The sequence below is a fragment of the Hyperolius riggenbachi genome, chromosome 4, assembly GCF_040937935.1.
Source record: "Hyperolius riggenbachi isolate aHypRig1 chromosome 4, aHypRig1.pri, whole genome shotgun sequence".
In the NCBI taxonomy this organism is placed as follows: Eukaryota; Metazoa; Chordata; class Amphibia; order Anura; family Hyperoliidae; genus Hyperolius; species Hyperolius riggenbachi.
In genome coordinates this window covers 108,026,639-108,038,429 of record NC_090649.1, presented here as the reverse complement: position 1 = coordinate 108,038,429, position 11,791 = coordinate 108,026,639, and the positions used below count along the sequence as shown (strand labels likewise).

At 42.5% G+C, this 11,791-nt stretch overlaps 1 protein-coding gene across 2 annotated transcripts in view; it reads left to right on the top strand.

Annotated features, from left to right (window-relative positions):
* Nucleotides 1-1,714: 1,714 nt before the first annotated feature.
* LOC137571380 (ephrin type-A receptor 3-like) overlaps nt 1,715-11,791 on the top strand; it is a 356,736-nt gene continuing 346,659 nt past the window's right edge. Inside the window, exon 1 of one of the 2 annotated variants that reach the window (XM_068280382.1) lies at nt 1,715-1,939. In XM_068280382.1, the coding sequence (XP_068136483.1) occupies nt 1,852-1,939 (88 nt within the window). In that variant the 5' untranslated portion in view covers nt 1,715-1,851. The remainder of the gene's footprint in view (nt 1,940-11,791) is intronic. The other variant, XM_068280383.1, reaches the window with a different exon arrangement.

Sequence of the window (11,791 nt, the reverse complement as noted above, 5' to 3'; positions counted from 1 at the left end):
CACAGACATGCTGCAGAGCCAGTACAACAGCCCAGTTTCAGTGCTCCTAATCCAAACAACAGCAACGTCTTACACTTTTACTTACTTCAACAAATTGATTATAATGACTAACCAGCATGGGCAGAGCAGTGGCTAGCCTCCTTGCCTTGCAGTGTTAGTTTCAGGATCAATTGCATACCACCGTGTTCGCTCCCGTTCATATAACCTAATCGCAAAAGCGGAAAAAATGCAGCAGGCACTATGTTTGCGATTGCGTTAAAAACAGATCTGGACAGGGCACCACGGTTACTATGTTAATGGCTGTGCCCTTGCAATCTGCAAAACAGGTACGCTTCGAAAAAGACTGAAGCATATGCAATGTGGAAGGTCCCTTAGTTGTGTTTTAACATTGTGGCAAAACAATGATTTCAACAAGTATGATCCCTGCCTAGAATGTCCATTTCCATCAATGCTAAAATTGTCTCAGGGGAAAGCAGAAATTTGGGTGTGAGATAACTATCATTTTGAAAATTACAACGTTATAGTTTTTGAAATGTTTTATTGCTTTGAAAATTAGAACGTTAAAGTTTTTGACATTTTTAATGTTTTTTATTTACAAATTAGTCATTTTGGAAAATCATTCTTTTGAAATGTATCGTTTTGAACATTATGTGGTTAGGAAGGGGCGTTTTAGGGCCAGGCATTAGGAAGGGAGGTTTTAGGGATAGGTGTCAGGAAGAGAGGTTTTAGGGTTAGGTGTCAAGAAGTAGGGTTTTAGGGTTAGGCGTCAGAAAGGGTGGTTTTAGGGTTAGGTGTCAAGAAGAGGAGTTTAGGGTTAGGTGTCAAGAAGGGGGGGGGGGGTTACAACCGGTTAAGAAAGGTGTTAAGAAGGGGGGAGGGGTTTAGAAGTTGGTGTGAGTCAGGGAGGTTTTAGGGTTAGGTGTCAAAAAGGGATGTTTAGGGTTAGGTGTCAGGAAGGGAGGTTTTAGGGTTAGGTGTCAAGAAGAGGGTTTAGAGTTAGGTGTTAAGAAGGGGGGGGGGGTTATGGTTAGGTGTAAGGAAGGGAGGTTTTAGGTTTAGGTGTCAGGAAGAGGGGTTTTAGGGTTAGGTGTCAAGATATACTGATATTTATTACAATAATTTACACTTTAAAAACGAAGAATATCGGTAGATATTAACAAAAATGTTATCAATGAAAACGGGCACCCGATTTTCCGCATGCCCCCACATCATGCACATGGCTCAGGCAGATTTTGGAAAGTTTACTTGTCTCTACAGAGCAGCTATAGCCACAAACAGCTCATGACATCTCTAATCCTCCTCCCTGCTACAGAAGTACCGGGATCCTGCAATCTCACACCAAAGCCACAGTGTATATATTAGCACCGCTATCACAGTCAGCCACACACATCAGCCATCCCACTCATGTGCAGGCTGACGAGAGAAGCCATGCAAAACATACAAGTGACCCTATTTCCAATGGAAATCTAATTCCACACCTCCACAGTGCGTGCTAGAGCCACCCGCCGGCAAGATGTGTACAACCCAGGCGAGCTGGAGCGGCTCCAGATATTTTGTATAGTAATTAGCAGAGTTTTGCTAGCAACAAGGCACCCAGCACAAGCTCCATTGAAGGATTCTTCACGCTGCCACCCTCTCTGTTGAGCTGTAAAAGCCAAGCAGCCTTTATACAATAGGAGGATAAGGCGTAGGGAGGGGTTAAGGGAACTGAATTCCCATCCAAGCTGTGTGCTTTGAAGCCTGCCCTCCTTACTGCTCTGGATCTCATCCCTCCTCCTCCCTCTCCGCTCTCTCTCTCTCCTTCTCTCTGTAGCTCTGTAACTTTGCTTATTCTACACAAATAGCCTCGATATGTCTTACTGGTGGATTTATCCTGCTCTGCTCACTTTCTGCACCTTGTTTTATGGCCAGGCTCTGAGGACTTACCCATCCAATGAAGGTAGGGGGAACTCAAACACACCTCAGCATCTTCACTGGGTACCACTCTGAGGATGCAGGACATCATCCTTCAGGTTGTCACACCTGCATCCTGTTCATCCATCTCTCCATATCTATCTATCTATCTATCTATCTATCTATCTATCTATCTATCTATCTATCTATCTATCTATCTATCTCTCCATCTTGTATTTCATGGAATATATATTATCCATAGTGTAAGTAACACTTGCCTGTGAAAGTGCAGCAGGTATTGCTATAATAGTGTTTCTGATGGAGGGAGCATCCTTGCCACGCACAGCTGTATTATATAACTATATAAGCAGCACGTGTACTTTGAGCATCATCTCAGAAATAGATCTGACCAACTTGCCAAAGTCTGTTTTCTTATATTTTATTTTTCCAAAAATGTTAAAGATGACTTGTTAGCTTAAAAAAATAGTTTTATTTGCCTTTCTCCATCAGCCTGTTCCCAATCCCAGCACCTGGACAGCATCGGTCTAATGACCAACTACAGTACAAGAGTGGATCTCTCCATGTCATTTTATAGTGTTTTACACAGTGGGGTGCAGAACTCCAGCAATCTCAGCAAAGTGGTTTCCTAAAAGTGTGCCTCTTGTATTAGCTGGAGTAGATCTATGTGTGTACATAGGCTTAAAGCTTGCTGTGAGTGTAATCTATGGGCTCTGGCTATTCACAGGTTGCTAGTGGAGCTGTATTGGTACTATATGGATGCTCTGTATTTCACGTGTGTGTTTGTGTGCTGTCATCATTGTGTGATGAGGGTCCTGTGGATGGAGGGGGGCACCCTAATGAAATGTCTATGTACATTGTGTGTCTTATGTGTCAGTTAAATGCCTGTGTTGCTTCTAAATTGAATAGTGTGAATACAGCTGCCACTAAGATTAGCTGCCTGCATTTCATTGAGTTGTATTCAGAGTTGAATGTGCTTAATCAATATCAGACAAAGCCTTCTCTAGTAGGTGTGTGTAGCAGCCCCCTTACTCACAATACTGCATCAGGCTGGACACTGGGATGGGTTTATTTAATTAGATGCACTGCAAACCCATCTTGTGGTACCATTCAACTGTTGAAAGAGATGAGTGAAGGATAATTGTGGGTTGGTTGCTATGGGTTACTGCACTTGGCACATTGTTATTTGTCCTATTACATAAGTCTGCTGGTGATAATGTCTCCACTAGAGGGGCTATGGAAGGAATGACTGAGAGACTTCTTGTTTAATGTATTATTGATAGGATCTGTGAGTGTGGCTGTCTGTAGACTGGAGGGAGACATGGTATTGCCAGTCTTCTGCTGCTCATCTATTGAACTGTGAGTGAGGGGGGTCCGGGGGGCTGCCTTGTGCTGTACAGTGACAGGGATTTACCATGACTCTGCTACATACAGCAGGTGTGGTGGGACTCCTGTGTACCGCATGGTCAACACCAGAGCCGGGACAAGGTCCTCCAGCACCCAAGGCTGAGACACCAAAGTGCGCCCCTCCATCCCTGCTACCCGAGCCATCACACACTGATTACTATTAGACTAAGAGGTGCCACAGGGCTCACAACCTCCCCAACACCTTAATATCTAGTTATCTGGCTTGCAGTCACTGCCATGTATCCCCTTTTCTTATTTCTTTCTGCTTCAAACACAATTAGGAATGACTGCTGAATGAATTCTGCGCCCCCTCCTACACTGCGCCCTGAGGCTGGAGCCTCTCCAGCCTATGCCTCGGCCCGGCCCTGGTCAACACTCTTACAGGACCAATGAAATAAGCAGTAAACAGAAAGTGTTAGAAGAGTAAGAAAACTTTGACAAATATGCCTCGACCATGCTTCAGTCCTACATACTGATATACAGTAAATAATATCTATTATTATTATTTAGAATTTATATAGCGCCAACATCTTCCACAGCGCTGTACAGAGTACATAGTCATGTCACTAGCTGTCCCTCAGAAGAGCTCACAATCTAATCCCTACCATAGTCATATGTCTATGTATGTATCGTGCAGCGTATGTATCGTAGTGTTATCATTATAATCTATAGGTGACAGCGGCTGAACTGTAAAATATCCACCTGCTGGTTGAATGGCAGGGAAGCCACGGGTGGTCTCTGTCAGTCATCCATCTCTCTGCTTCATTCCTGCCTCCTCTAAAAATCTGAATGTATTCCCTTTGATTTCTTTGATTTTACGTGATTTTTTTGCTTATTTATCCTAAAGATTTTCGATCGATAAATCCAAATTTCCCATTTTTTTTCAATTTTTTTTCTTGACTTTTGGCGATTGGACATTTTGGAAATTTCAGTCCAACTTTATCAAGAATTGTATGGTGTGTGATGGATTGTCAATTACTTGATGTACAGTTCCAATCAATTTCTTTCTGCGCTTTCAATTATTTTATTCGTGACTGGGGAGAAATTGAACACAGGTGTGTGATACATTGGTCAGATTTTTGAATTGTTACAATCAGTCAGAAAATTGAGTGCTATTCTTGAATTGAACAGATGTTTAAAAAAATGTATGGTGTGTGGCCACCTATAGAGTCCTTTTACACTGTATCAGTTGCTGTCAGTTGTAACTGAAAGGACAGCTGTTGGGATGTCCAGTGTCCATGTATCCCCATGGCCTCTTTTATACTATACTATATGCACTGCTAGGGAGAAAAAAAACGCATTAAGAGCCCATTCACAAAAGCAGCGCTAGTGTAATGTAATCTACCACGATCGTCGGCGATTCACAATTCGTGGCAAACGCAAACCCGGTACCTGCCGCGCTTTTTCACGATTTTTGAGCAATCGCGATTGCAATGTTAAAAAAACGTTAATCGCGATCACTCAAAAATCGTGAAATTGTACAGCAAAAAATAAGCGTTTACCCTGAAAAAATGCTGCCATAAAATGCTAGCACTATTCACATTAAATTGCATTAAGAGTAAAAGGGCCTTTACACCATTCTATATATCACAGCCTCATCCTAACAGATCTGGATGTATAGGGAGATGACAATAATGTGTGCTAGATGCCACAATTCATTGACCTTTATACAATATACTCTGGAAGGGATCGTCTGTCTATTAGTGAACTGATGTGTGAAGAAGACAGATGTCATAATTGAATAAAACATCTGCTTACAATTAATTCAAGGTATTCAGTACATATACTCCTGTTATATAGTGTTCTGCATACGTCTGGTGCAGGTTACTACCTTGCGTGGTCATGGTGAGGATATCCGATGAGCTTTCAGTAAAGCAGGGATCCCCTTATAGTATTTTCAGTGATGATGAAACGCAATGCAAGGAGGAAAGCACAAAAGAGGTCCTGTAAGGCAATGGCAGGCAAAGGGTTACCAGTGCCCTTGTCTCATAGCTGCCAGTCTGTGATCTCGCCATCTGATTTCCTGTAACCCGTCACATGTGCAGCAATACACACATACTCACCTCAGTACAAATACTGCTGAGCACTGGTATTCATGCTGTGAAGCCCAACGTCACAGTAACACCAGGAGCCCAACATGTATTGGCTATACTTTGGCAGAGGTATTAGTAAACAAATTCAAATAATATTTTGATGTAAAATGCTACAACAATGAATACAATGCTGGTAGTTAAAGAATAAAGAGGCATTCTATTTTCTATGCAGTTAAAAAATAAGAAATTAATATTGACTATATAAAAATCTACAGCTAAACTGATATGAACAGTATAGTATAGCGGTATATAGACTGCATGGTGGTGTAGTGGGCAGCATGGTGGTGTAGTGGTTAGCACACTTGCCTTGCAGAGCTGGATCCGTGGTTCAAATCCCGGCCCGGCCACTATCTGCATTGAGTTTGTATGTTCTCCCTGTTCCTGTGTGGTTCATTGGATTTCCCATAAGTTGGCTCCAGACTACGATACATATGCTACACGATATTGACATTTGACGATGGTAGGGATTAGATTTTGAGCCCCGGTGACGGACAGTTAAGTTACAAGACAATATATTCTGTTCAACGCTGCGAAAGTCGAAAGATGTCGGCGCTATATACATACTCCTATATAAATCATCAATATACTCCTATATAAATCATCCTTAGATGATAAAATTCTATACTGTATCAATACTTTAAGACTAAACCTTCTGTCTTCTTGATAATGAGCTGATATCCTTTCGTCTTCCGCAAATGTCCATAAACTCCTGCATTTCTGCATGTTTGGTGACAAAGAAATATGTATATCACTACACAAGCCTGAAAGATTCCTTTGTGATGCATGAAAATTGCACTAGCAGCCTTCACAGGTGTCTTTAAGGACCTAACAATGCCCTCCATACCTGGGCTTGAGGATGAACTCTTTGCTACGGTTCCCAGTCCTGACATGGCAAAAATGCTGCTGCCACTTTAAGAAACCAATCGTCAGCTTTTATTGTGTGTAGCTGCAGACTCAATTCCTAGGCATTATAGTGAACAACAGCACAACACAGCCACTCTGCAGAACGGCGTGAACCCGCCCCTTGCGATGTTGCATTCCTAGGTGATCTCGTTTTCTACTCACTACTGTTTACAGTACAGATTTGCTAGGATATCTTGCCACTGATTGGTCAAGGTCCCACCTTTTATCCAATCAGCACTTAAAATTCTGAATCACTTTTTTTTTCATCAGCCAAAGGTTTATTGACGTAATAGCACAGTACAAGTAATGCTTATCGATAAGAACAAACAAATGGTCACTTAGAATGTTAAGAGGGCACAAGATAATACATTCTGCAAATGCAATCACAAGAAAATAAAGATCATAAAAGCAGAGGAGAAGAATCATAATTACAGTACAAAGGATATAAAATATCATAACTAGTAACAGTAATGAGAGTTTAGGTAACCAACTTTCCCAGACAAGATATTTACCAGGACATTTTCTATGTTGATAGACACGCTTTTTATAGGGTAAGGAATGATTTACTTTATTTTTCCATTTGGCAATTGTAGGGCAGACCTGTGATAACTAACGGAAAGATATAGGACTTGATTCACAAAGCGGTGCTAAGCTACTTAGCACGTCTAAAGTCTTTAGACGTGCTAATCAGGGTGCTAAGTAGGTTAGCACCGGATTTCTCAATCAGATCGCGCGCTAACTTTGCGCGCGCAAAGTTTTATGCGCACTAAGTCCCATAGGCTTTAATGGGCACTTCTGCGCTCTGTGCAGTGTGCGCGTAAAGTTTCCCCTCCCCCTTCTCCCCCCCATCCTTCAACTGTTTTATTAGCATTTCTAAGCTGTTAATAATCAAAATGTGGGTTAAATATTGGTATCTATTAAAAAAAGTTCTCCACTTCTGACAGAGCAGGATCATACACAAGGCAACATAGGCAGGTGCCTGGGGCGTAATGGGTATTAAGAGGCCCAACTGCTACTTTCTATGACCACAAATTACCCTCATAAGGATGAGCCAAACAACAACTACCTCGCCTAGGGCCCCAATTTCATCTTAATCCATCTCTGCCTTCTTACCCCTCTCTGACACTGAGGATGTCCTTGGCAAGTTTTGGCGCTTGATGTCTAGCTATTGAGTTCTTTAAGAGGGGTCCAATATAAAACTCACCCTGTAAAATTCCTAGGAATGTACTTCCAGTACATTCTTAATAATATCTATGGGATACGAGGAGCAACTACCTGAATGTCATTTAGATGTATAACTCTTAGACTGTATAGTGTACAGAGGCAGGACAGGGTCCTCCAGTACCCAAAGCTGAGACACCAAAGCGTGCCCCTCCATCCCTCCCACCCCAGCCGTCACACACTCATTGCTAATAGACTAAGAGGCGCCCCAGCCCCCCCCCCCCCCCCCAACACCTTAATCTCTTGTTTTATGACTTGCAATCACTGCCATGTATCCCCTTTTCTTATTTCTCTCTGCTTCAAACACAATAGGGGAATGATAGCTGAGTGAGTTGTGCGCCCCCTCCCACAATATGCCCTGAGGCTGGAGCCTCTCTTGCCACTCAGCCCAGCCTTGATAGTGTATGGGGATCTTTCTGAAACGGATGCAGCACCCATTGCATAGCTCTGGGGATTTGGATGTGTGCTACTAAAAAACTGTAGTATGCATCATTCTTTTTCCCTGCACACGATTTGGATGCAGCCTATTAATCAAAATTACATGCAGCTAGTGGAAATAGGCCCTTACCAGTGAAATTCCATAAGATAGGCAGATAGATAGTTATTGTAATTACAACACATGCAATTGGCTGTGACAAAAGGGGAGGGTCTCCTTTGGTGGGTAATAAATATGTGATGCACAGCACACTAATAATATTCACCTGATTGGTTGGGTATTATATTCTGTATACGTGTCACTTTGGCAGCACAGCAGATGGAGAACCATGATCTACCTAGAAGAGCTGCTCGGAACAAATACACAAATCTGTGAAGTGAATATGGAAACTGTACAGCATAGTAAGCTTTACATTAGTATAGATTTTTACTGCCTGTAACAGACTGACATATTCTATACATAGAGCAATCGTTCACCTTCTCGGCAGAGGAAATAGTGACTTTTATTTAATAAGTTCAAAGGACAGCAACCAATTACAACTTTTTAGAATTACAAGACCGCACCTAACTACTGGAAAGTGGTCTCTCCTTTTATTTTTATTCCTATGGAGGGCCTTATTAATCCAGGTCATGGTTACAGAGCTATGGGCCCTAGCGAAAATGTATACATTGGCTCTTCTGCATATATGCAAAAAGGACGACGGGGAAATTTGATCACATGGTAAGCGCCACTAGTAAAATATCAGCCATTTTGCCGATATTCTACCAGGGACGGATCGGGGGGGGGGGGGGGGGGTGGGGGTGGGGGGCAGGGGGGTTGGGCAAGCGTGTCTCTTGCCCCAGGCGCAGTTTGTTGAATTCTTAAAAAGGCGGCAAAATTTGGATGGGAAATGGCAGTTTAGGCGGCAGAACCTGACCTTGCACCAGGCGCAACTTGGTCTAGATCCGTCCCTGTATTCTATTACTGAGTGTCCTTTCTCTCACAATAACCCTCTACTGCTATCTAAGCCTAACACCATTACCTACTCCTAACACTAACTTGTTATTTTATCTAATTATGGTAGCCTAACGCTTTCTAAGCCTGAGACTACAGTAAACTACCTCTACTTACTCCTAACACTAATCTATACCTGTCCTGTGTTAACTTATGACTCTGCTGTTGTCTTAACCATAATCACCATCGCATCATCTACAGTTGGCGCCCAAACTGTCCACTGGGCGACGCTATAGTCACAATTTCCATATGTGCTGCCCAAGTTTCCATGCAACCACTGGCACCCAAATTTATTGTAAGAGTAACCGGCCCCAGGGTAAACCCCTTCCTCACTTGAACCCAAATCTCAAGACCCAACATAACCTCCCTCATTCCTCTAACCCTAATCCCCCCCCCCCCACCCCCTTAGTAAGAAAGAACTAACACAGTGCATCACTATCATTGAGTGCATAGATAAATCCATGCCTTGCACTGATATAGGCCACGCTAACACTGAAACAGCTGTCTGCAATTTGGGTTAGTATAGCTCTGTTAAATGTATAGGCTATAGGCATTCTGTACACCAGCAGCTCTACATGTGTGATTGGCTGTTCATTGGTGTAAAGGAATTATTTGCATATTCAGCCACTGACACGTGGTGCATCTTGGGAGTTCCTTTTTGCTCCCGTAAAGTGTATTAATTGCAAAGACGTTTTGTTTGTTTTAAGAAGGCAAACTTATATCTCGCATGGCTTTTTTAAAGTGATACTGAAGCAAAAAAAAAACATGTATGATTATAATGAATTGGTTGTGTAATACAGATACTTCATAGAACATTAGTAGCTATTTTCAGGTATATCGCTTTTTTTATACCATTCTCTAATAATTGCAGTTTCCACAATACACTCAGCATTTTAAATGATTTCACAGAACAGGCTAATTGACCCTTTGAACTTTTCTCTTCTGAAAAACCATAAACAAAGTAGAAACTATGAGAGACAGTTGAGATAAGAGCTTCAAAAGACAGTGCTGCCCACAACGTTATAAAGTCGCAGAAGCTCTTTTGCATAGATAACAACAGAAGTTTCTTAACTCTTCCTATACTGGAAACAATATAAGACTCATATCTGTGCTAATAATTTTCTGTTTCTTAGCAGTACTACACATACAAATCATTATATCATATGTTTATATTCACTTCAGATTCCCTTTAATGAGTGAGACTTTTAGTTATTTTCCAGTCACTCGTAAAACCCTAGTAGTTCTGATTAGCCTTGACTTTATGGGGCCCTCTGTAAAACTGAGTCACATGGTTAATTTTCTTTTATAGATTAGGAACTCCCACTCATAACTGCAGGGATACGATCGCCTTGCCTTTTCATTGTCAATATACAGTATTGATTTGTTTTGGAATAATAAAGTAAAAAGCGAGCCTATTTATGATTAGACTACATTCGCACATCCGAGAATGGAGATGATTACAGTCAGGAAGATGTAGTGATGTCTCTCCTGAGTGACACCGCATTGCCTTACAGACGCTGGTTTATTTGTCAATGCTGTGTTGTGGTCTAAGATGGTTGGCTGACTATTAATTTACATAGGCTTTGCCTTTAACTGTGTCACATAAACCAGTTATAGCCGCAGGTCCTCTATTACTCCCCTAAGACCACTACAGAGACAATTCTATATCAGCAGGATAGTGGGGATATCCATGACAATAAGACTTTTTTAAACATTTCTTTATTTCTGAAGAATTTTTAAGCCATTAAAATAAAGTAATGTTTTGTTTCAATGCAAAATACTGCACTCCCTGCTAATTTTTTTTTAATAATAACGGTTATTGTGTGTGAGAAATGGATGGGTAGTTCCCCTAGTGGGCACCTTCTCATGAGTTGGGCGTAGAGTGGTGCCACTAGTAAAAATATTGGTCATTTGCATTAATGATATATTACTATGCATTTACCCAGCACATATTCTTACTTGAACCCTCAACCCCTAACACTAGCTCCCACTTCAAGTGCCTAACACTTACCCCCCACCTAATTCCTAACACTAACCTCCCCTCTTCAAGTGTCTAACACTAACCTTCCCCCTCCAAGTGCCTAACACTAACCTCCCCCCTCCAAGTGCCTAACACTAACACCTCTCTCCAAGGGCCTAACACTAACCTCCTCCCTCCAAGTGCCTAACACTAACCTCCCCTCTCCAAGTGCCTAACACTAACCTCCCCCCTCCAAGTGCCTAACACTAACACATCTCTCCAAGGGCCTAACACTAACCTCCTCCCTCCAAGTGCCTAACACTAACCTCCCCTCTCCAAGTGCCTAACACTAACCTTCCCTCTCCAAGTGCCTAACACTAACCTCCCCCTCCAAGCGCCTAACACTAACACCTCTCTCAGTGCCTAACACTAACCTTCCCCCTCCAAGTGCCTAACACTAACCTCCCCCCTCCAAGTGCCTAACACTAACCTCCCCCCTTCAAGTGCCTAACACTAACCTCCTCCCTCCAAGTGCCTAACACTCATCTCCCTCGCCAAGTGCCTAACACTAACCTCCCACCTCCAAGTGCCTAACACTAACCTCCCTCCAAGTGCCTAACACTAACCTTCCACCTCCAAGTGCCTAACACTAACCTCCTCCCTCCAAGTGCCTAACACTAACCTCCCCCCTCCAAGTGCCTAACACTCATCTCCCTCTCCAAGTGCCTAACACTAACCTCCCACCTCCAAGTGCCTAACACTAACCCCCAGGGCCGGGCCAAGGCATAGGCTGGAGAGGCTCCAGCCTCAGGGCGCAGTGTAGGAGGGGGCGCAGAATTCATTCAGCTGTCATTCCTAATTGTGTTT